A 25,838-nucleotide genomic window follows, 5' to 3' on the forward strand; every position below is an offset into this window, starting at 1 on the left:
GGAACTTCTGGCTACAAGATGTCACGGCAGCCCCGGGCCCCGACCTGAGCCCCACCCGCCTTGCCACGTTGGGGCAGCGGGGAGCGAAAGGCGCCTGCCCCGGGCCCGGATCTCGCTGCGGGGCAGGGGCAGGACCGGGAGCCGCCACCCGCGGGCTGGAGACCCGCGGCGGCTCCAGTGTCGGCTCCTCCCCGCGCAGCCGCGCCTCCCCCGGCAGAGGCGGGTCCCGGTCCCCTGGCGACCCGCGCGGAATTAAAGTTTAATTCCCGGGCGCCCGGCGCAGGACGCGAACCGGGCGAGCTCTGCACCGAGCCGGGCCGGGGCGAGTGGCTGCTTCCCTAGCCCGGCGTGGGGCCGCTCTCCAGCCCCGGGGCGCTCGGGGGACTCCGGCTATCGGCTCTGGTGCCTGGACAGGTGCCCGAGCTCGCAGCCGGCCCCGGAGAACCTGCTCCCCGGGCCATGGAGAAGTATGAGAAAATTGGCAAGCTCGGCGAAGGCTCCTACGGGGTGGTGTTCAAATGCCGGAGCCGGGACACCGGCCAGATCGTGGCTATTAAGAAGTTCCTAGAATCGGACGATGATCCGGTGATAAAGAAAATCGCCCTTCGAGAGATCCGGATGCTCAAGGTAGCTGCCTGGCCGCTGTTCGCCCGCAGGACTTGCCGCTGGGCCCGCGGGTAGCTTGGCTGGGGCTTAAACTCGCCGAGGTTTTATTATTCTGATTCCAGTAACACGTCGCGGCGGTAACTTCCCCAAAGCTGCTAGCCCGGATACAGATCTCAGCTGGCTCTGTCTTTAGCCTGGTATTTCCCAGAGCATCCCAAGGAGTCCCAGTGGCTTTCAGCGGGATTTGAGGCCAATTCCCCTCTGCTCTTTGATAATGCCAGCAGCCTGCGGGATTTTGAGAATCTAGCAGCTATTTCCACATCTGTGCACAGAAGGACTGGGACACGAAACGATTCTCCCCGTGGCTTTCCAGTGATGGAATAAATCTTCCCTGCTTACAAACTACTTGTGTCCTGAGCAGCAACCCTCTTTATCATGCTAGTTGTTGTGCAGAGTGGTGACAGCATCTGTAATCACAGCTATCTGGAATCTCTAGCATGTTTGGGGGGTTATAACTGTTATGCATAAATATCCCAACAGAACTGATTTTAATTCTGGGAAGAAAAGAGCAACAACAATCTTTTCCTTTATCAGTTGGTTTTAGAGGGAGGAAATGTATATAATTCTTAAAAAGAACAGGAGTACTTGTGGCACCTTAGAGACTAACAAATTTATTTGAGCATAAGCTTTTGTGGGCTACAGTCCACTTCTTCTCACACGTCTTATCAAACTGTCTATACTGGGCTATCTTGATTATCACTTCAAAAGTCTTTTCTCTTACTTAATTGGCCTCTCAGAGTTGGTAAGACAACTCCCACCTTTTCATGCTCTCTGTATGTGTGTATATATCTCCTCACTATATGTTCCATTCTATGCATCCAAAGAAGTGGGCTGTAGCCCAGGAAAGCTTATACTACAAGTGCTCCTGTTCTTTTTGCGGATACAGACTAACACGGCTGCTGCTCTGAAACCTGTATCATTCTTGTGGCTTTAGGTGATGGTTGCATTGCTCTTGAATATAAAATGGCTTAATGTTCCAGACATTCATTTTTCCTAAGCCGTCTTTACTGTGGGTAAATCAACTGGGGTAGTCAACAAAGCCCCTGCTGACAGAGCTGAGATAGTTACCTGGAGGTTGTGTGGTCGATTTCAGTGAGTACCTTTGGTAGTAAGATTTGCTAAACAGCTATTTGGTTGATGCGGCGATAGTGGTGCCATGCTGCTGGGTCATCCTTACAGGCGACCGTGTGTAGTAGGGAAAGGCACTGTCTTGCTGATGTTAAGAGAGGTCTGAGAGTTAAGGCTTGGAGCACTTGGAGGAACTTAAAATTCATATGTGATGGGGAGAATGTGTAGTCTCAATCCGACGCGAATACATGTGTCTCGCTTAAAATGTAAATTGAAGTTGTTCTAACAACCAGTGTGGCCCAAAAAGGAATCGAGCAGTGACTTCATTGCACTGGCGCTGTATGAACATCGCTGTGTTCTCAAATCTAGCTATGAGGTCAGAGGCTGCTATGCTTACTCGTGGGGAGTAGGACCTTATTCTGCGAGTGACCTTGTTGGTAGGGAAGCCAGACTTTTGGCCCCAAGTGTGTTTGTACAAGATACTTCCCTATGAGCCCACCAGAATGCATAGATTGGCCAGCAGCAGCCCAAGGAGCAGCCTTCTCTTCCCGTCCAGGTTGTCTCTTCCTAGAGTAGCAATGATCGTGGTAGGTGGCAAAGCTGGGTTGTGGAGCATGTGCAGAGCACCACCACTTCAGTTGTGGAAGTACCAAGTCTTGGGCCTTGATCCTGCAGACCTGCCCATGTGAGTAACGTTCAGCTTCAGCTCGTGTTTGAAATTGCTTGTTTGCATAAGGGCTTGTGGCCTGGGGCCCTTAGTTGGGAGACACCAGTGACTCCTGTTCGCTACTTAACTAGGGAGTGAGAGGAGGCCTCGGAGCTTCTGCTCCTCAGGTCTCTTGGGGAGAAACTCGTTGCTCTGTCGATCCTGCTCTCGGCTGCCCATGCGCAGTGTTAAATTCATGTTTGTAAATTAATCCGGTTTATTTATCTCTGTATGTTTCACAGTAAAATACAATAAATACCTTAAAGCAGTGTAAGGAACCATCAGAAACGGTGCTTGTTAGTGACCCATATTAACCAAAAAAACCCTAGGGAAACTCCCAGACAACCAAACCTGTTCCTGTTCAGACATCTAAGGCTGGAAATAGACATTATGGAACATTGTCATTTATATAAGCTGTAAGTCAAGAATTTAGGATGCTTTAGCCCAAAAAGCCTGACAGAAAACATGGAAATATTCAGTGAAGGGTCTTTTTAAAAATGAACTTTATTTAAAGATCAATGTTTAGAGGTTTCTTTCCCAGTATTAGCATTTCCCCCGTCTCTGGTTTCTACCTGGCATTTTTCCCAGACTCCACTTTCTGCGTGGCATTTATGGAGCAGTAGGAGACCATTATCTGCTATCAATGTTCTTTTCCATTATCTTAATTTGCTTGTTGGGAACCAAGTAACGTTTCTGTTGCTGTAAGTATGAAATTTCAATGTGTCCCAATAGTTCTGAAAATCTCCCCAAAGCTGCCCTTGTTATAAGCTATGGTCCCATTTGGTATTTTATTACATGTGTTTATATAAGTCTGTGGGGTCCTGATGCGAGAGAGGTTGTGATAAGACTGCTGAGGCTTTCTCCTGCTTCCATCACAGTCGGTGGCAGAAGACCCATTTGTTTCAGCTGAAGCGGGATTGGATCCCTGTGTCTAGTCATGGTAGTGACTCCAGAACCATTTTAGGAAAAAAGCACCATCGGTGCAGGGTCAGGCTTGATAGGGAATATAGGTTTGTTGCCCTGCCAGGAACGAACTGGGAAACTGCAGTTCTGTCTGTTTAGATGCGTAATTCTTCCTAACAAACTGCATTAAGGTTTATGTCAATATTAAAGATTTGCAAACAAACGTAATAGTTACTGAAGCTACTTGTCAGAAGCATGGATGATAAATGCGTCTTCCCCACACCCATAATAATAAAGAACCCAACAAACTGCAGGTCATCACCAAAAGATCTGTGTTTGGAGTGATGTTGATTTAACAAGTGGAGACCTGCTCCACTATCTTTTAAACATTTTCTTTGTAAATAGTAACTGATTGTTTGTTTATTAATTACGATATTTCTTGGCTTAGGCAATACGCTGTTTGTCCAAGATCAAATGAGATTGTTTCCTCAGTGAAAAATGTAGCCCCCTTATAAATAGTTGTTCTGCAGAGTAAATATTTTGTGGACAAAGGCTTGTGTAAGGAACAAGCTATGGTAGCTGGCTCAGAAGGATAGCCAGAGTATGCAGAGAGTGTAAAGGAATACCATTGTGTGTGATGGCTTTGAAATATACAAAAGGTACTGCTGTGAAAACAGGGTCAGTCTTTGTATAAACCGTATCCCCGACAATAGAAACCCGATACTTACTGTTTCTAGAAGGATGAATTTTAAATGTTGCCAGCAGATAGAGTGCTGTGCACAGGGCCTCCGTTCACAAAAAGCTCACGTTGGAACGGGGGCGGGGGAGGCTGCTCAGACTCACTGAGGCAGCAGTAAGGTAAAGAGGGAAAAGTTGGGGCCGCCAACCTTGAGCTCACCGTCTCCCCACTGCATCGGAAGAATTGTCTGAGAGTTTAAAGGGGTGAAGAACTTCCCCAAAGAGAAGGTGTCTTGGGTGAACTAAGCTTTGGCAAGGGGCTGATGGTCTTTCCTGGAGCAGCAAGTGTAGCTAACATAAGAACGGCCATACAGGGTCAGACCAAAGGTCCATCTAGTCCAGTATCCAGTCTTCCAACAGTGACCAATGCCAGGTGCCCCATAGGGAATGAACAGAACAGATAATCATCAAGTGATCCATCCCCTTACGCTCATTCCCAGCTTCTGGCAAACAGAAGCTCAGGACACCATTCCTGCCCATCCTGGCTAATAGCCACTGATGGGCCTGTCCTCTATGAACTTATCTAGTTCTTTTTTGAACCTTTTATGGTCTTGGCCTTCACAACATCCTCTGGCAAGGAGTTCCACAGGTTGACTGTGCAATGTGTGAAGAAATACTTCCTTTTGTTTGTTTTAAACCTACTGCCTATCAGTTTCATTGGGTGACCCCTAGTTCATGATCTATTTGTGTGGAATTGCTGAATAATTGTCCTGAACAAAGCTTTTGCATTTTGTTTTATGGCTCATCTCTTGTTTTAGTTTCTTCCCTGTGAGCCGCTGACACAGCCCATAGCCTTTTCTGTTAGAGTTAAGAACAAGTGTACTCTGTTTCTCCACTCCTGGGCTGTGTTTGTTTGGTACGCTAAGGAGCAACGAGGTATGTACGTGGGGGAGAGGTCTAACATGACACCCTTTTGAATGCGCTGTTATCAGATCAGAGAAAGCAGCAGAGCAACCAGCCCTCTGAGAAATTGAATACACAAAGTAGAGGTGAATTCGGTGCTAGCGTGTCTCCTGTTCACTCTTCCCTTGGAAAGTAAAACACCAAATTCCCTGCTAAGGGCTGACCAGGGCATGCAGGAACTGGCTTTGACGCATCCCCTTCACTGAATGAACTCAGTTGCCCAAGGACAGTTCCACCAGGGGCCACGCACCAGCCCCCTAGTGCCACTCGGCTCCCAAGAACTGCTCACAACTCTAAATCATTAGTACGAACCAAGTTCCTCATGTGATTCACACTGGTCAGGTCACTAGCTGGTCTGAATTCCCCGAGAAAGATGCCAGAGTTTCAGGAAGGATTAATTCTGCAGCCTGTCTCCTTCTCAGCAAGGGAACTGTGGAGCCTAGGCCGAAGGGTAAAGCGTGAACTCTCCCCGTCCCCTCCCCCACACCTGTAAATGCAGGCTAGGACCCTGGATGCCAGGAGACGATCCCTGACATTGTCTGTCAGCGGCGAACCGAGCCCTTTCCCACGGCCCAGAGACAGTCCTAGGGCTGCAAAACTGGAGAGGGAGTGACCAAAACAGGCCCAACTTGGGTGGTGGTGAGACCCCATGCACCAGGTTGTGACGCCGCTCACTCAGATTTGGCCCAGCCCCATCTCCATCAGGATGTTCCTGCTGCCCTGTCACATCACCATGACCTGACGCACAGGGTGGTGGCACCGCTTGGATTTGGCCGGCTGCCCCTCCAGCTGTTAGGCCACCCAGCTCCAGAGCAGGGGTGGGGGGAGGGGCCCCCTCTCATTGCTCCCTTGCCAAGTTCAGGTTCTCAAAAGTGGGAGGCAGTGGCCCTTCGGCACCCCCATCTCCGGCACTGCATAGATAGTCTGGGCTGCCTAGTTGCAGCCTGTTAGGAGCTCCGACAGAGGGCCTGGCACCCAGCCTGGCACCTCGTTTCCTGCTCTGACATCGATACGGAGGTGAAAGCCGACCTGCTTCTAATCTGTTGATCTGGCCAAGTGGCAAGGGAAAACCATGACCGCAAGCAGCTGCCAGGTTTGTCCCCGCTGGCAGGAAAGCTGGATTTCCCCCATTGCCAATGATCTGGGGAGACTGATGTCCTGATGTAGGGTCCGACCTGCAGCGTAAGGTGAAGAATGCAGTTGCATTAACATTACTCCTTTCCCTAGAGAACAATTACTGAAGCCGCCAGGTACCTCAGCTCTGGCATTGCAAAGGGAGTGAGGAAAAAAAATTCAGTGCAACTATTCCTCAGAAACAGAAGGAAAAATAAGATCTTTTCCCTGTCAGATTAGCAGAGGACTGTGTAGCTAGAACTGAAAGCTGTCATCCATGCCACCGACTGACTGACTATAGTGTATGTAGCTGTAACAGGTGACTGTGAACAGTACGGAATGGGTTGGGATTAGGAGGGGGAAGTCTTCTCTGCTGCTGCCTGACAACAGCCAGTGGTGGCACTAAAAATCTGAACGCAGCTTTCTTTAGCTAGACCCCATCTACTGCAACTCACAAAGGCACTGTGAGAGGTAATGGCAGATTTATGGGGCCTTTGAGTGCACAATTATGGCTGCGGACTGACTGATGCATTAAAGATCTGAACGTTCTTTGCCCAGAGTCGTATTGTTCAACTAGAAATTAATGATCTTAGCTGCAGCCTGCTAAAATTCTGCACATAAGCTGTAATTTACTAGCCAAGTTTGACCGCTCAGCCCTCTCCTCAGTCTCCTGCTGGAGTCTGTAGAGCTTAGGGGAGTAATCAAATATCTGCAGCACCGGGTTTCAGAGCATTGCTCTTGTAGTGCTTTCAACGGGAAAAGTAAATCCGGATACATGATATTAAAAGTATCCCAACTTTTATTTCAAACACCAGTTCTCTCACACACGGTGACTGTTCCGCATTAAGGACAGTGTATGGATAAGCGCCTTTGAAACTTTAAACAGGTTTGAGTTTCAGTCTCACTTTCTAAACAGTGGTGACCACGACCTGTTTGTTCTCTCCTGTGTGTATTGTGTTGCCACCATTGTCACTTATAAACAAAAAAACAATCTCTGGGAGAGTCTCACTTTGAGTCTGTGTTTTACTGTGACGTTGGATGTGTGGGCATAGGCTAGTCTGACGCATGCAAGCTGCTTGGGTTTTTAAAGCCTGCTGCATTTCAATGATCTGACCCTACGATGGGGAGAAATACTGACCAGTTAGTCTTATGGGAAGACTTCTAATCGCTGGGCAAGACCTGGACTTATTCCAGCAATCGTGCTGGTTGTTATCGGTCTATGCAACCCTAGCATCCAGAGGCTGGGTTATTGAATTTAAACCTTCCAGCTATTTTGAGGGTGTTTCCTGTTGGTAGTAATGAACTCCTGAAATATGAGCCCAGGCTAATGTTCACATGACTGGGAAGCAAAATTCCTGAAAGGTAAATGCACATTTTTCAACATTGGGCCATTCTGTGCTCCCTCCAGTCACCCTGCCTGCCCCTTTCATTCCCGTTCCCACCCACTGGTCAGCAAGGATCTTGCTGTTGGAAGGGCTGTGATATGGTTTTGTTTAAACTGGGTTTCAGAACCAAGCTGGGCCAAGGATCTGCAGTTCTTGCTATCTAGGCTATGCTCAGGGCTCTCTGGCTCCCTGTGGTGGCTGAGCAGCAGCCCCAGAAAACTCCACCCGCCCACAGAGCTCCAGCAATAAAGGTCTATGCTCTTAGATCCCAGGGTAATGAGTTCAGTGCTCACTGCTGACAACCCACCCAGCAGCCTCATGGTCGTAGGGAAGTTATTTTAGGGACAAGAATAGGGATGCTGGTGGAGTGGGGAAGCTGTGAGGTGAGAGGAGGGAGAATGGATGGATTTCCCTTGGGATATACATGTGTGTTCTTCCTGTGGTTTGACAGCCGCACTGTGATACTTCCCCTCTCCCTCCCTTTTTCTTTCCTGTACATTTTGGTGGTGGTACTTCAGCTGGAGGGACTAATAATCTGAGAGTGGCCAGAACGTGTGTTACAGGCGCCCCAGTCACAGCAGAGGGACCAGTGAGAGAGACTTGCAGCTTCACAGGGTAATCATTAGGCAAATTGGCTCCCCACAGCCATTCAGAGTGCAGCAGTTTTGCATAACTGGAATCAGCTGGGTCCATTAATAAGTGCCCCACAACCCTGCGCTCTGATCAGCAGAACCAGCTGCATTTCAGCATCGTGTGCTGCCATCTGCATCGTGCAGGGCAGCGACCCCGTTTGTGGCTCTTGCAGGGTAGCTATCTGTATGGCATTGTAAGCGAAGCTGTTTCAAGGCCCGAAAGATGAATGGTACCTTCCACTGCACACAGAAGTAATGATTCGAATAGGCTGGAGCTCACCTCTGCTCTTCTCCTTAAGAACTCGCAGCCTGCCAGGCGTGGGTGTGTGCGTGTGTTTCAGTTCTCTTGATTTCAGCCAGCCAGATTTCCATCTTCTGCCCCAGGGACAGAAATATAACTAAATATGGGGGGAGGGGGGTGCAGTAGGTGTGTGCCTCGGTTTTGATAAAGGACGTGTATTCATTTGTGGGGGTGATTGTAAATGGGAGCTCTCATCCAAGCTCCTGAGTTTCATCTGTCACCTCTGTAATTCATTTGGGTGGCCCCTGGCTTGTGTATTATGCTGTAGGTCAGAGGTTCTCAAACTGTGGGTTGGGACCCCGAAGTGGGTCGCCAGGGCTGGTGTTAGACTTACTGGGGCCCAGGGCCCAAGCCCCACTGCCTGGGGCTGAAACCGAAGCCCAAGGGCGGTGGGGCTCAGGTCCCAGGCCCTCTGCCTGGGCTTTGACTTCAGCCCCCCGCCCCACCAGGGGTGGTTTGGCTCAGACTTTGGCTTTGATCCCCTGACCCGGGGCAGCAGTGCTCGGGCGGGCTCAGGCTTCGGTCCCCCATCCTGGACTCGTGTAGTAATTTTGGGTGTCAGAAGAGGGTCACAGTGCAATGAAAATTGAGAACCCCTGATGTAGGTGAATAGGAGCTTTGCTACATCACTTGTTATCTCTGATACTTCTATCTCGTCTCCCTCTGCCCCCACCTGTAACCTAAACAGCTCCGATCTTCCCAACCTCTCCTCACACATGCGTCTTTTCAGGCCTTTCATCGCTTTTCCTGCCCTTTGGCTGCAGCCCTTTTCTTACAAGGCTACATCCTTTGTGAGAGGAGATGAGCAAACTCACCACAGTATTCAAGGGGAGGGCAAGTCACTGACGTAGCTAATGGTGTTATAATTTCAGTATCATTCTGTGTCCTTTCTGAGCATAATCTAGCATCTCTTCTAGCTGCGGTTGTGCTCTGAGTAGACGTTTTTACTGAGCTGTCTGCAGTGTGGCTTTTAACCAGTGTGGTTATATCAAATCCACCATATTGGAACGAACTATTCACACTCGTATTTACCTTGCACTTCTCTACGTAATCCACGATTGATTTGCCAACCAGCGTAGACCCTCCTTACAGTCTTCTCCAGTGCTGGCTAATTTAAGTCATTTTTCTCTGTTATTTTGCTGCTCATTCCCTTTTCCAAATCGTTAGTTCACATCTTAAAAGATGGCCCAGTACAGAACCTTGGAGATGCCTTGTTGTCAGTTTCCTATGTTGAAAATGCATTGTTTATTCTAAAACTCAATCCAGGGCAAATTTTAGGATGTCTGTCTTTGTAAGCATGTGAGTAATTCCCTTGGAGTCAATGGGACTACTCATCTGATTAAAATTACCCATGTGCATAAGTGCTCTGCTGGACTGGGATCCAGCTCTGTTTTCTATTCCTTTACCAGTTATTCATCCATGCACCTTGTTTAAAAAAACCAAAACCCACGTTAACAATACCAGGAAGTGGAGTAACAATTTCATAGTGCAACAGACAACCTAAAAGATCTAGACATGCTAGATCTTCATACACACATTAAGAATCTTGGTCTGAAGTTCTTTGGTAAGGAAGCCCCTGATACCAAGCACAACTAAAACAAAAAATCACTTCCGAACCCCTCAAAAGTTGAGTCAGTGAATTAGCAAAGCAAGGAGTGGGAGTTTTCACTGTGTCATTGGGGGAGATTCTCAATGGCTTAGTCCCAAAAAGGTTTCTAACATTTATATAAAAGCTTTTTTCAGCAGCTATAAGGTCTTATTGTGTGTGTTTCCAAGCCATTGTCTAAGAAGACTCTCTTCTTCCACTGATACAGTCAGAGGCTAGATACTATGTGATGGATGATACAGAAATACCTGTGTTGGATAGAAATTATTTTTTGCCTGACAGCATCTTCTCTAGTCAGTGGCTGTTTAAGCCAAGTTTATCTGTGGCCCCAGATGTCTCCGAAAATAACTAACCACTAGCCTCTTCCGGCCCTGGTTGTGGTAGGTTGGTCCCCCTATTGCACAGGCTGGCTCATTCAAGGTGTTTTGTGTAAGAAGTGTTCTCTCCTCCCCCCATCCCCTGCCCCACTTTTCAGCTCCAAGCTGCAGGACGGGGTGGTGAGCCATCCCGTCTGCGTTACTAAGCAGACCGCTCCATTGTGTGTTCACAGCAACTGAAGCACCCCAACCTGGTCAACTTGCTGGAAGTCTTCAGGAGGAAACGGAAGCTCCACTTGGTCTTTGAATACTGTGACCACACGGTTCTCCATGAGCTGGACAAGTACCCACGGGGGTGAGTAGCCGGCTCCTGGGCTGCAATGGGGTTTGGGGGAGAGCGAGGGAGAGTTTGTGGGAATCGCTTACAGCCCCAGAGCGCTCTTGGGTGAGTCTCATTAATAACCGTCGGGGCGACCCGGCACAGTGCACTTGACCCTCTCGGTTACTGTGGTTTAGCGATGCTGTCCGAAAGAATTGCCCAAAGAGCCTGGGAGTGCTGCTCCACAGAGCTGCTCACCAAGGAGATAATGTCGCTCAGCCTGAGCATTCAGAGTAATAGCTCGCCTGCTTGACAGGAGCAAACTGGAGCTGAGAGAAGGGCTTGAGAGACCTCTGAAATCCTAACGCTGCAAACAGCCCCCAGGCCCGGAGAGCAGCAGGCAGCCCGAGAGCCCGCAGCAGTAGTCGCAGTCCTCGTCCATCTCCATGATTGCTTGTGAAGGGCAATGGCTGCTGGCTTCCTACCAGACAGGTGTCCATCAGCCACCCTGCAAAGCCCACCGTTCCAGCTGCCTGTCGGCATTATTTCTTGTGTGTCCCGCTATGGGGAGAAGAGTTTGGCCTGCAGCCACATCGTTTAGATGAGAAGAAACAATAGCCCAGGCTGGCCTGGATTGCCAGCCAGTCTGATGCTGAGTGAGCATCGGCCTGAAATGCTCTCTCCCATCCCTCACCAAGGTGGATGCTCTGGGTCTGGGTTTGAGCTCAGAGGGAGGGAAGCCTGGACTGCTGCCTGTTTGTGGTTGACTAGAGAGTCTAGGGGGCTTTGCTGTCCGGGGCTATATTCACTCCAGCTCCTGTGATAAACCCAGCATCCATTTCCTGTTTAGAGATTAAAATAATCTCTGGCCCAGGTGATTGCGCTCAACTTTACTTTCGCTGGGTCCCATAAAATCTCCCTCTAGCTTGTCCCTGCTGGGCTTTTGATTGCTTGGACTGGACTGTGAGAACTTGCAGCAGTTTCGCTATTGTCTCGTCTCCTGACTTCCTGGTTCTACTGAGCAGGACACGTTGACTCGGCTCAATCTGTAGCCTGTGAGGCCAGTTACCCAACCCATGCACGGTCATTAATAATGTGATGGGCATGGTCGGTCAGGTGGAACTCATGGCTGTCTGCGGTCTGGCTCGCTCTCCGGACAAACAGAATCAGGCACGGCTTTGGCAGAGAGTTACCCTGGCATGTACCATGCATGTGCCACTGTGTTTATGTTCATGCCCCCAGAGCTCTCAGCACTTCCCTTCAAGCAGCGATTTGTGCAAAACAAGAGCGGTGTGTACAGAGGGAAGAAAACATTCTCCGTTCTGGTGTCTGTCTGGTTTGTGACGTGATATAAATGATGCTCTACCAAAATGTATGACCGTGAGTTACTCCTGGCGATCTGGTGCTATGGAAATGCTCAGCGTAAGTTTAGAAATCACTTGGCAGGCCTTACGTTAGATGACTGGTCGGTGGGAAGCTAATTGATTGAGGGGTTGGTGGAACATGAGCCGTTGTTCTCCTGGGTGAGTAGCTTCATCAGAAGAATTGGACGTGCTGATGGGAGATAAGGTTTGTAAGCTAGGCAGCAGCTTCCCTAGCACGCTGGCTAGAGTCTGGGAACTTGGAGTCAGGAAATGGGATTCGCAGCCCCCGTCAGGGAACACACCTGACATTCACTGTCTCTTCATTTCAAACAACTCCAGTTTGAACTAATAAGTTTACTGTAGGCTAAATAGATCAGATGCTCTAATTAGAATAAGCTTGGTCTCCGTTATTCTGAACGGACAGTTCTCCTGAGAACGGGGGCTGGGTTTGTACAGAACGCAGGTATGTGTTCGGACCACGCTTAGCACAATGGAGCCTGGATCCTGACTGGAGCTAATTGAAACTGTTCTCTGTGTGTTCAGGGCCTCGCACAGTGGAGCCCTGCTCTCTGATTGGGACTCATGCCGCAATACAAATCAACACTAATACACATATCCTCGTTAGTAAAGGATTCAAGGATGGGAATATAATTAATGCCAGTCAACATGGTTTTATTGAAAATCGGTCTTGTTGAACCTGATTTGCTTCTTTGAGGAGATTACAGGTTTGATAGATAAAAGTAAATACATCCATGTAATAGACTCGACTTAGGACCATGCACTGTTCTGATTAAAAAATTAGCACTATCCACTATCAATAAAGCACAGGTTAAATGGCTTAACATGTGCTTCGATATTGGATAGTGCTAACATTTTCAATAAATTATGGGGCATGGATCAGCCCTCACGTCACACTGCCCGTCAGTACCCGAGTCAGGCCGGGAAAGCTAATGATCCAACGAGCCTACAGCATGGGGTACTGTCGTGGGAAGCAGTGATTCTGGAAAGGATTTTGGAGTCATAGCAGATGGGCAGCTCCTGGTGAGCTCCCTGTGTGGTGATGTGTCAAAAAGGGCTAATGTGATCCTGCGGTGTACGAAGGGGCGGGGGAGGTGACGTTACCTCTGCACGTGGCATCGGTGAGACCAACACTAAGAAAACAGTGTCCTCGGTTTTGAAAGGATATTGAAAAATTGGAGAAGGCACCGAGAAGAGCCACAGACACTACTTGAAAGCAGGAGAAAACGCTTCTCAGTGACGGATTGAGAGTCCAGTCTGTCTAGTTTACCAAAAGGAGGTTGGGAAGTGACTTGATTAGAATGTATCCATACCTTCACAGGGGGAAAATACCTCAGACTAACAGGCTCTTTATTCTAGCGGAGCATGGCAGCACAGGAACCGTGGCTGGACATTAAATCCAGACAAATTCAAGTTAGAAATAAGGCACAATTTTTTAACCATGAGGGCGATTAACCCCTGGAACACGCTACCAAGGGAGGTGGTGGATTCTCCATCCCTTGGTGTCTTGAAGTCAAGACTTGATGCCTTCTGGATGACCTGCATTAGCCAAACACAAGTGAGTGGGCTCAATTCACAGGGTAACAGGGTGACATTTAAGGGCTGTGTGGTATCCAGGAGGTGAGACTAGATGATTTATTGGTCCCTTCTGCCCTTAAACTCTCTAAGGCCATGAATCATCCAGAACAATGTAACGCTTTTCAAAATAGCCAGCACTGAAAATAATGAGATGATTTGTCACTGCTGAGTTCCTTAGTGTTTGTTCACTAGAAAATACTTTTTACGGATGTTTCCAGGAATCTGAGCTGAAGCTTCAGTTGACCTGGAGCAGGGGTATAAAGGGAACAGTTATTTCTAATAGCGAAGGGTTTATGCAGAAAGAAACAAGAATTAAAATACGACATCTCACACTTGCATGTCCCATTGCAGTTGCAGGCAGGGCTGGTGGCACTGCCTCTCACTGAAGCTGCCTGGCATTACCTGTTAAGACCTTGTTTTTTGTTAATTATAACTCTGCCAAATGTTAACTTGATGTCAGCTCATACTGCAGTCGGAGGGCAGCACTCTATGTAATGTCATTCAGAGACCGTTTCCTGAGCACGACTCTAGCCCTGATACAGCAGCATTGGCAGGAGAGCCGGAAAGGTGACATGCAAAGGATTTGTGCAAAATTGGGCATGTTCTCCCTCTTTTTTTGGCTTCTTTAGGATGGATGAAAAAAGCCTTAAAAGGCATAAAACGCTTGTGTTGGGCCTTTGAAACCTCAGGACTGTCAGCTCCGCCCTGCCTGGTGTGGCTGGGGGACCTCGTGAATGTCTGAGGATGCGTGTTACGAACTGTCGCACCCCATAACTGTGGGGAGGCGGGAGCTGAATCTTTAACAAAGATGTCCCCTTTCTAAAATGTTGGTTAGCCATTGAAGTTAAACAGATGGGAGGGAACAGAGAAAATCCTTCCTCTCTCATTTGCTCAACTTTCACTCTCTTGGCATTGGTGACCTAGTGAGCTGAGGTATCACAAGTCAGAGGTGGCCTCAGTGTTGTGATATGTCTCGCTGTCTCCGGCACTGGCAGGGGAGAGCCGGTGTAGACCGGCCTTTGGCATTGTTCATAGGATGTCAGAAGAGTTAATGGTGCAGGACATGTGAATGATGAGACTAGCCACAGGACAGGAGGCGCCAGTAGTCAGCCCGCATCAGTGTTTGGTTGCCAGGGGGCAGACGCAATGTCGGCTAGATGTGAATGGCACCAAAAACCTTGGATCGGGCTCAGCTAGTGTAAATCTTTGTGTCTTGTCATTGTAAACTGAAATCGCTAGGCCTCTCAGCGCTTGTCCGAATCTGTTCGGCGCTTGGAATAGCGCTGGAAAGTACATAGTGCCCTGAGGACAGACCTCAAAGCTGCTGCAGACTTAACACCTGTATTTGAAATATCACCTTAGAAAAGAGGTTTACATGCTAGAAAGGGTCTCATATAGAGTTTCTGGCTGCAGCATAAAAATGTGGGGAGAACAGACAGGCAACAGATAGAAAAAGCCTCCGTTGTCAGTAAGGTGGGTGGACGTTTCTCCGGGGTTCCTGTAATTATAGGGTGGGTAGGCTGAGGATTAAATCTGTATTTCTTGTAACTTGTCTCTATTAAGTGAAGTCTGTAGTGTAAATGGTCCCAAAGTGTTGCGTTGGGGGATCTGTTCTTCCTGATCGCTTTGGCTGTAGATGGCATTCAATTTCCTGGCATTTAAGTTTAACTCCTTTGTCCTAGTTTCATTTAAAAATAAAGTTACTCCTTGTGCTTTTTTAAAACAGGGTCCCAGAGCATCTCCTGAAGAGCATAACTTGGCAGACACTCCAAGCTGTAAACTTTTGCCATAAACACAATGTAAGTCCCATAAACACTGGCGTCGTATATCAGAGTGTTGGCTTTGAAGCGGGTGCAGATTCTGTTACAGTCTCCCAGGTCTGGTGTACTCTGTGCTGGGGAATCAACAAGATTGTTGTCATCTTTTTCTAGAAAACACCCACCTTTAGTGTTGCTACAAGCTCCTGAATATTTTGTTCATTATTTAGATTCCAGAGGTTCGTTCTCAGAGTGATTTTATACTAAAGCTTCAGGTGAGCTTCCCACCTAAACAGTCGCTTGTAGCAGCGTGTCCTTCTGTGAGAACTGTCACCAATCGCAGCCATGTGCCGAGAACAGACCTGACAGCTAGTAATTCAAGGCCTGATTCAGCACCGACTGGATTCAGTGAAAGTCTTTCTATGGCCTCCCTAGTGAAAAGTTACAAAAGTGACATGTGCTGAGGGACCAGCTAACCTCTGCTTTCGGGAGGTGGATCGTAGTGTTAGGCTGAATAAAAATTGTACGGGAAACCTAAGCCATGCTTTAACCAGGCTACGTATGAGGATGTAAAGTGGGAGAGTTGCTTATCAGAGGTGCTTCTTACTGTGAGCTTAGCTGGTATCTTCTCTTTTATTTATCTGCCCAGGGCTGATTTAAGAAGTGGGAGAGAAACCTCTTTGGAACAAGCATTTTGTTTCCACTAGTGCAGCTGCATAAGATTGAGCCACAGGAACCTGGCAGCCTGCCCAGCCGGCTTGCAAAATTTGTTGTTTTGTCTCTTTCTCTCTCTTGCTTTCATCCCTCCACCATTAAATTGATGGGTTGTATTTGATGCTAGTCGGCACAGTAAACCCTGCACATGTAAAGAGCTCTGTGAATGTCCATCATGCTGCTCCATTATTTCACACTGGGCCACTTGAGTGGAATGGGGGTTGTCGGAGCGATGCAGGACTATGCAGCTGAAATTGTGGACATGCATCGTGTCTTATCCCAAGTGTGACATGAAAGACCAGGTTACTGTGGGATCCAGCAGGGTGCTGCTTTAACAGTTAAGGAGTCTCTTCGTCTTCTGTTAATGATACGTGTCAGGTTAAAGCCTTTGGATGCTCAGCAATGGGAATGTGGCAGAATTAACCTATTCCAGATTTAGATACTTGTTCCTAATTCACTTGTTTGTGTTTCCAGTGCATACATCGGGATGTGAAGCCAGAAAACATCCTAATAACTAAGCATGCGGTCATTAAACTTTGTGACTTTGGATTTGCTCGCATACTAAGTAAGTGCAGGTAACTTCTTCCGTGTACTAGGTGTGTTAAAACACAAAGTGTTTGACCTTCTATTTACATTCTAGTAAGGACTCTGTCTGAGGGCAGTCCTGCCTGGAATGCCCCCCTGTGGCAGGCTGTGGCACAATAGTGCACTTGCCTCTGTTTCCCCTCGAGACAACCCATGCAAAGGAATATTCTCTCATGCAGGTTTCAGAGTGGCAGCTGTGTTAGTCTGTATCCGTAAAAAGAACAGGAGTACTTGTGGCACCTTAGAGACTAACAAATTTATCTGAGCATAAGCTTTCGTGGGCTACAGCTCACTTCATCAGATGCATGCAGTGGAAAATGGAAAAAATGTCAAAAACAGACTCCAATGAGAGACTGCTGAATTGAAATTAATTTGCAAAATGGACACCATTAAATTAGGTTTGAATAAAGACTGGGAGTGGATGGGTGATTGCACAAATTAAAACTATTTCCCCATGTTTATCTCCCACACTCGTTCCTCACATCTTTGTGTCAATTGCTAGAAATGGACCATTTTCATTACCACTACAAAAAGTTTTTCTCTCCTGCTGGTAATAGCTCACCTTAACTGATCACTCTAATTAGAGTGTGTATGGTAACACCCATTGTTTCATGTTCTCTGTGTGTGTGTATATATATCTTCCTACTGTATTTTCCACTGCATGCATCTGATGAAGTGGGCTGTAAGCTTATGCGCAAATAAATTTGTTAGTCTCTAAGGTGCCACAAATACTCCTGTTCTTTTCTCTCTCATGCAGCAAATTCAAGCCGTTTCATTCATATAAAGTTCCAAGGTCCACAGATCCCTCATAGTAAAAGCAATTCCTCTCAAACCTCCCCCAGCAAAACAAGGCTACATTCACCCAGGCCTCTCTGCCCTGGCTCCCGATATCCACTCTCCAGCACCGGCCCTGTTGTTTTCGGCTCAGCTTTTCCTAGTCAGGCTGGTTCTTCCCTTTCTTCCCACAGGCCTTTGCACGAGCTGTCCTGTAACACGGCAGGGGATCCCCAGCTCTGGCCAGGCCCCACCACCAACTTCTGGCTCTTCCCAATGGCTGTCGGGAGCAGCAGTGAAGAGCCGGTACAGTTTCTCCCTGGGTCTCCTGTCCTCCTCAGGCAGTGCTCACCTGCCCCTCCTGATTTCCTTCCGGGACCTCTTACCTGGGGCCAGTGTCCTCTTTGGAGCCCAGTTGGGATCAGCTGTTGAGTCGCAAGGGAACTAGCCTTTTCGTGCTGCCTTATGACAGACACATTTTGTCTTCGGGATACCCACACACACACATGAAACCCTCTTGCGGTGTTGTTTGTTTCCACAGAGAACCTCCACTTAAGGCAGAGTCTTGTTATCGCAGGAGGGGCCTGGTTTGCAAAAGGGTCTCGCCCTGGGAACAGTGGCTTTGGTTGTCCCATAATATTAATAATTTAAAAAATCTTGTGACCCTTTGGTTTGCCCGTTTCTCCAGGCAAGCGACCTGGGGTTTGAGAGCTGAGAACTGGCAGCGCCCTCTCGGAGGAGTGGTGCATAGCCTGATTTCAGGACACTATTGTTTTGATTGTACCAGCTCATGAGTGTTGCAAAGTTGGGTTCTGAATAAGTGCAGTAACCCATGTTGGTTTCTACCTCGCTGTGCTGCAAGGATGACTTTCAGGACCATTACTGTAACAATGTCTGAGAGAGATGATAAGCAACATGCTTGTTACCCTTCCTTTAATAATTCTGATCCCAGATTTCTATTTATTTCTATCCTTCCTGACCACAATCTAGCTGGACCTAGTGATTATTACACAGACTATGTGGCTACCAGATGGTACCGTTCTCCTGAGTTACTTGTAGGAGATACTCAATATGGCCCTCCTGTGGATGTCTGGGCAATAGGCTGCGTCTTTGCAGAGTTGTTGTCAGGTGTCCCCTTGTGGCCTGGAAAATCAGATGTGGACCAGCTGTACCTAATCAGGAGAACCTTGGGTAAGTTGTCCCCTTGCAGTGAGGTTTCAGCCATGTTCCTCTCTAATCATCCTGTTTAACCAATAATGGAAACAGTGCAGGTATCGGACATACCTGATTATTATGCAGATCAGAATCTGGCCAACACTTGTATATTAGGAAAGCTTCCGATTATCAGTTCAGAGCCCAGATCAGACTCTTTCTCCCGTTGTGCTGCTTTGTTTCACATTAATGCAATGGTTACTGGTTTGTTTTGAGTCACAGCAGGAAATGTTGTATCGCAGTACAGCACAATAATCACTGTGCAAACACACTTAGAAGTCCCAAGCTTTGGCAGTAAATTGCACTTTAGAGTCCCAACCAAACAGCAGTAATGCGTATGCAAATAAAGAGAATGTTAGTAACTTTTCAGCTGTCTAGCTCTGCCTTGATCACGATGGGCCTGATCCCCACAACTCCGACTGGAGTGACTGGGAGCACGGGTGACCCTCAGAAGAAGAAGAATGTTACTAGGGTCCTTTGTATTCCTGTTGAGTTCAGTGGCAGTGAGGTTTACCCAGCATTCCTTGGGAATGGGCCCTGTCCCCATGCGTGTGTTTGCAGGAACATACACTCAGGGTAGCAGGTGTTGCCCAGGGGTTCCTGCAGTCTCTCTCCAAGATTTAAGTTGGTCACCCAATTGCTAAGTCATTCTAGGACACTTCCATGGGCTGGAGATACAGAGGTGGTGATGGTTTTTAATGAGTTAAGTGGCTAGTGGAAAAACCGGAAGAAAGCCAATTCTAACTCAAAAAGAACAGGAGGACTTGTGGCACCTTAGAGACTAACACGTTTATTTGAGCATAGGCTTTCGTGGGCTCCAGCCCACTTCATTGGATGCACAGAATGGAACATACAGTAAGAAGATATTTATACATACAGAGAACATGAAACAGTCAAAGTTTCCCTACCAACTCTAAGAGGCTAATTAATTAAGATGAGCTATTATCAGCAGGAGAGAAAAAACTTTTGTAGTGATAATCAAGATGGCCTATTTCAGACAGTTTGACAAGAAGGTGTGAGAGGTTGAAGTGTTTGCCTACTGGTTTTTTAATGTTATGATTCATGATGTCTGATTTGTGTCCATTTATTCTTGTGCGTAGAGACTGTCCAGTGTGGCCAATGTACATGGCAGAGGGGCATTGCTGGCACATGATGGCATATGTCACATGTGCTGGTGAACGAGCCCCTGATGGCGTGGCTGATGTGATTAGGTCCTATGATGGTGTCACTTGAACAGATATTGTGATAAAGTTCCTCCTCTACCTTGGTGGGTCCTGCTCTTATTGGCGGATTTTGCTAGCCTCAGAGATCTTCCTGTGTTGGATCAGGAGTTGGGAGGTTTGGGGGGGAACCCGGGCCCACCCTCTGTCCCAGGTTCCAGCCCAGGGTCCTGTGGACTGCAGCTGTCTAGAGTGTCTTCTGGACAGCTACACAACAGCTACAACTCCCTAGGCTACTTCCCCATGGCCTCCTCCCAACACCTTCTTTTTCCTCACCACAGAACCTTTCTCCTGATGTCTGCTAACGCTTGTACTTCTCAGTCCTCCAGCAGCATACCCTCTCACTCCCAGCTCCTTACGCACACCTCACTAACTATAGTGAGAGCCTTTTTATACCAGGTGTCCTGATTAGCCTTAATTAAGTTTAGGTGTCCCGATTAGCCTTAATTAATTCTAGAAAGTTCCTGAGTATTCTGGAATTGTCCCTGTTATCTTACCCAGGGGAAAGGGACCTGCTTAACCTGGAGCTAATGTATCTACCTTCGACCACTCTCTTGTAGCCATCTGGCCTGACCCTGTCACAATATGTGGACAGAGTGGGCATCAGGCTTTGCTGCAAGGATAGGTTCCTGGGTCAGTGTTTTTGTTGTGTGGTGTGTGGTTGCTGGTGCATATTTGCTTCAGGTTGGGGGCTGTATGTGAGTGAGGACTGGTCTGTCACCCAAGATCTGTGAGAGGAGAGATCATCTTTCAGGATAGGTTGTAGATCTTTGATGAGCTAGAGAGGTTTTAGTCGGAGGCTGAAGGTGATGGCTAGTGGCATTCTGTTATTTTCTTTGTTGGGCCTGTCCGATAGTAGGTGGCTTCTGGGTACTCTTCTGGCTCTGTCAATCTGTTTTTTCACTTCAGATGGTGGGTATTGTAGTTTTAAGAACACTTGACAGAGATCTTGTAGGCGTTTGTCTATGTCTGAGGGATTGGAGCAAATGCGGGTGTATCTTAGAGCTTGGCTGTAGACAATGGAATGTGTGTTGTGTCCTGGATGGAAGTTGGAGGCATGTAGGTAAGTATAGCGGTCAGTAGATTTCTTGTATACGGTGGTATTTATGTGATCATAGCTTGTTACACAGTAGTGTCAAGGAAATGGACCGCTTGTGTGGACTGGTCCAGGCTGATGGTGGGATGGAAATTGTTGAAATCATGGTGGAATTCCTCAAGGGCTTATTTTCCGTGGGTTTAGATGATGATGATGTCATCAATGTAGCACAAGTAGAGTAGGGGCGTTGGGGGACGAGAGCTAAGGAAGCGTTGTTCTAAGTCAGCCATAAAAATGTTGGCATACTGTGGGGCCATGCGGTTACCCATAGCAGTGCCGCTGACTTGAAGGCATATATTGTCCCCAAATGTGAAATAGTTGTGGGTGAGGACAAAGTCACAAAGTTCAGCCTCCAGGTTTGCCGTGAGGTTATCGGGGATACTGTTCCCGATAGCTCGTAGTCCATCTTTGTGTGGAATGTTGGTGTAGAGGGCTTCAACATCCTGTGCGGAGCCTGCTGCAGGATCTGCCCCTTAGAGTGCGACGTTCAGTTAGCTCCGTGGTCCCGTTTTGGGGACAGGAACAGTACTGTGCGATTTATGTAAATGACTAGTGCTGCAGCCTGCAGGGGGCACTTCACTAGCCATCGGCAGAACCGTATTTTCAGGTGAAACTTGGGCCTGACTTGGAACGAGTCGAGCTGAGAATTTCGCCATCTGTTCCCAGACAGGAATAAAAAGGTGAAATGAGGCAGATTATTTGTTGTGAATTAATTGCTTAAGGCCTTATGTCCCTCTCTCCTCTCTAGTCTCTTGGACTTCCAAGGACCCCTCACACTGCCATTCCCCCAAGTTTAGAACAGGCCTCAAGCCACTGTGTCTTGTCTCGTCCAGCGCCCTGGGAGGACTCCCTTTGTTCTAGTCCATGTAGATTTGTAAGCGTGCCTATCACCATGGTATCTGAGCACCGTGGACCTGATTGAGAGTCCATGGGGAGGATTTCCTTTGATGGGGGGGCAGAGCAGGGGTGAAACCCCTTGACTGCCCTGCTAAAATGCTGGCTAAGCCCTGCTTTCAGGCAGAGAGGCCAGGGGCAGAGGTGCCAAGCAGCCAGCAGGGAGCCCAGCTGCGGGCCCTAACGAGGCTGGCTCCCTGCAATAGACTGGGCTAAGCAGCGACAGCTGGGCTGAAGGCTGGGAGGGCTATAAATGCCTTGAACAAAGCTCAGTCAGGAGGCTAGCCTGGGAGGGGACGGGAGGCTATGGCTCTATCTCCTCACCACAGGAAGGACACCTCAAGGGCCAAGAGACCCTGGAAAGGGGATAACTGTTGGGGGATAAAGGGGACTGTACAGTAAAATAAAGCACAAGGGTGAAACATCAGAAAAAGGTGTGGGAACTCTTATTTTACCAGCCTCAGCACAGGGCCAAGGCTGAAACCTGTGCAGCCCCTGTGACAAGTGGTTGTTGCTGCAGTTTGATGTAAGCCATAGTTATTTTGGGTGTCTGTTCCCTGGACCCCATCCTGCTCTCCCCTTGAGCTGCATCTGCAGTAGCCCCAACCTTTGCCATCCTTCTGATTCTTTATTTTTATCCAGGGAAAGCCTTTTTTTATAGAAGCCTTTTAAAATTTATATTTAAAAAAAAATAACGTATTCCTTCTGCACTACAAATTTTCTGGAAAATGTGAATCTCTCCCTTGTTTTCATCATCCCGTCCGGACTGCATGAAGATCTGAAACAGCTACAGTATTTCCCAGCAGCCGTGGCAAGCTCTGTGCCTCTGTGTAAGGACTAATTGGACTTAGCTAATTACAGTCAGGGAGAAGTCTCAGTAAAATGTATTTTTTAGAGGGGTCAGAATATCCAGAGGAAGACACTGCAAGCAGTGGATGATTGAGATTCTCCCAGCTGTCGATTGCTTAGCAACAAAGGCATCATTAATCTGGTTTGGATTTAGAATTGGGGATTTTACCAGATCAGAGTGTGTCATGGGAGGAACCTGAAACTTTTAGGTGGGAATTAACCAGCTCTTACTGCTTTTGTTTCACATTGGTGTGTAATCGATAGAGCGGATTCTCAGCTCTGGGCAAAAACAAATCTGCTTTATTATATGTGATTCTTGGATAGCTCAAGATTCATATTTTCTTACTGAGTAACTTAGAAAATCATGTAAAAGTCCATTCATTCCTTTTATAGATAAAATATGTGTTATCCAATATAGGTGAAACCAATCATAGTCATGGTTTGATTGCTACAGTCTCTGGAATGCTCCCCCTTAAGCTTTAGGAAAGTTATAATGTATTGTAAGAATGGGCTTTCGGCTCGGAAAGATTTTCCTTTTGATCCGGGCTATGGAAAGAAGACAGGGTAAGGAATTATTAGTCTGCAGTGAGAGCTACTTGATCAAAGCTATGTTCTCACGGTGGTTTCACTACTACGTTAACCCTGGGTTAGTGATTTGATTTGAACGTCATCAATCCCAGCTGCTCTTTCATAAGCACAAGGGCTGCAGACAGGGCTTATGAAACCCCCTTGGGGAGAGTGTGGCCTTAACATATGCCTGTTACTGCATTTCAGCCCATTCTTGCCCAATGACTGTCTGCTCAGGGCTAGTCAAGAGGAAGGTTATAAATATAAAATCAAATTTGAATAAGAGAGTGACCCTCTTCCCTAGCCTGTCCCCCTTCCAATGTTCACAAAGGAAGGGCCTATTGTCAGGAACAGCATGAGCAAAGCCCCTGTCTTTGAAAGTGTTGAAACACAGCATTAATCTGAGCACTGGGCTGGCATAACCTTTCTAGCCCCTGTTGTGAACAAAGCATGTCCTACGCCAACTCTGCAGTAAAGCCCAAAACAAACAGTAGCTCTTGCCAGTCATTCATTACAGCAGTGGACTGTTCCATCTGCTTAGATTTGAGCAGGGGAGCTACTTGTTGATTTGTTGTCTTAATAAATGTATATGCAGCACCTTCAGTGTCCCCTTGTGTTAGGGTGCCCCATACACTGTAATCACATCGGGATAGCTTGGCTTGGATCTCACAGCTGTTCATGCAGCACCCTCTAGCTCTCACACTTGGACACACATCTATATTTACATTCAACCAACCAAAGAATTGTCCAATACTACCAGGCCAGTGATACCAGTATTGGTGCAGAGTTGGAACAGTTTTATTACTGTGAAAAGTGGACATGCCTTTGCTCTTACACGGTATGCTCCTTGCTGCTGTAGTGAGGTGTCTTTTAGGCTGTCGTGGGACTCACAATTTGCCAACATGATGTAAATTGCCAAACAGTGAAGGAAAACTAAACGGGCATTAATATTGAGGAATAAATATTAGAAATATAACCATTGCATGATTGTTGCTATGCACAAAGCATGGAAATTCAGACCATGGTGGTAAGCAGTGGAGATTGAAGTTGGATCTCCTGCTCCAAAAGCACAGGCTCCTATTACTTATGCTACAAGAGAATCTCCATTAGCTATTAGCAGTATAGGGCCAAGGACACACAGTTGAACAGTTCTGATTCTATCTAGTAGAGTAGCATGAACTAGCCAATTTATTGCAACACAGTGATCGTTTTAAAATGATCAGGACTTTTAATCAGTGAAGTCAAGATGATTAGTTTTTGTAAGTGAATATTGTATTAGTTCTCTTGATGCCAGAATATCTATTTAAAAATCTCTAGTGTAGTTTCAGCCTTGCTACAGGATAAGCTTGTAAGACATGGGCTAGTAAAACATCTAATTCACCTGACTTGGCTTTTTATTTTTGATTAAAGGGGATCTTATTCCCAGGCATCAGCAATTATTCAGCACTAATCAGTTCTTCAGTGGGGTGCAAATTCCAGATCCAGAGAACAAGGTAAGAGTGCCCTACAAACTTACTTGAGTCTAACGCTAATCAGCAATTTGTATGCTATGCAAATGAGATGGTTGTGTTCGGGATAGAGAAGTGTTCTTGCTTTTACGCCCCAGGAGAGTCTAGTTAGATTGTTGTTCACAGAGCTGCATGCAGGGCTACAATTAAGCGATAACTGATTGAGATTCAGGGCATTTCCTTGGGATTAATGACCTGATGGAAGGAACCGCTGGCCTGTGGCACAGCTAGAAGCCATTCATCCTGGCCAGTCGGTATTCCGCATGAAAAGCGCTACACCGTGGTGGTCATTGCTGTTGGACACAGCAAAGGCCAAACGCAGACATATCATAGGCCCTGATCCTGCAGAAACTGAGGCACTTGCCTCTCTTTAAGCATGCAAGTAGTGCCATTCAACTCCTGAGCATGACTCTTTGTAGGAGAGGTCGGCGTGGGCTTAATTTTTAAATCTGAAATTTCAGACCGGACCCAAGCCCACCCAACGTGGGCCCAAGAGGGCCAAGTCATTGTCTGACCCAGCTCTGGCTCTTCCCCCAAACTTGAGTCAGTGTTGTTGCCACATCCTGCCCATGGGGTTGGCAGCACCCCTAGCTGTGTGCCCCGCTCCTGCCAGCCACTGCGCTGAGCATTGCCAAGCAAGAGGTGCCCCAACTCCTGTCGGGTGCGCAGTATGGTGAGGTGGCCGCGGCTGGTGGGAGCAGGGTACGCAGCCGCTACTCTGCCGACCCCACGGGCAGGAGGAGGGAAGCCGACCTGGCCCAAGCCTAAGAGGGTCAGGTCGTTTTCTGACACAACCCGAACCCAACCTGGTGCTTGCAGTCGGGTCCATCAGGGTTGGGTTGGGTTGCAGAACTCTACTTTGTAGGGTCAGGCCAACCAGAAACCAGAGATGGAAAAGCCCCTGTTACCAGCTCTGCTTGTCCCTTTCTCTGCTTGTTTGGGATCATTCCCTGTGGTATGTACTTGAAAGTCTGTCCAGTCCAGTTTTAAATGACCCAAAGAAGCCTCTTGCCGTATCCACTGGGAGACTTTACCTCAGTCATGG

At 47.6% G+C, this 25,838-nt stretch overlaps 1 protein-coding gene across 2 annotated transcripts in view; it reads left to right on the forward strand.

Annotated features, from left to right (window-relative positions):
* Nucleotides 1-322: 322 nt before the first annotated feature.
* Nucleotides 323-25,838, forward strand: part of CDKL1 (cyclin dependent kinase like 1) — a 34,851-nt gene continuing 9,335 nt past the window's right edge. The window contains exons 1-6 of one of the 2 annotated variants that reach the window (XM_050954731.1): nucleotides 323-627; nucleotides 10,572-10,693; nucleotides 15,344-15,416; nucleotides 16,563-16,653; nucleotides 18,438-18,638; nucleotides 24,696-24,778. In XM_050954731.1, coding sequence (XP_050810688.1) covers nucleotides 460-627; nucleotides 10,572-10,693; nucleotides 15,344-15,416; nucleotides 16,563-16,653; nucleotides 18,438-18,638; nucleotides 24,696-24,778 — 738 coding nt within the window. In that variant the 5' untranslated portion in view covers nucleotides 323-459. Of the gene's footprint in view, nucleotides 628-7,595; nucleotides 7,734-10,571; nucleotides 10,694-15,343; nucleotides 15,417-16,562; nucleotides 16,654-18,437; nucleotides 18,639-24,695; nucleotides 24,779-25,838 lie in introns of those variants that run through there. The other variant, XM_050954732.1, reaches the window with a different exon arrangement.

The sequence above is a fragment of the Gopherus flavomarginatus genome, chromosome 5 (assembly GCF_025201925.1).
Source record: "Gopherus flavomarginatus isolate rGopFla2 chromosome 5, rGopFla2.mat.asm, whole genome shotgun sequence".
Lineage (NCBI taxonomy): Eukaryota > Metazoa > Chordata > Testudines > Testudinidae > Gopherus > Gopherus flavomarginatus.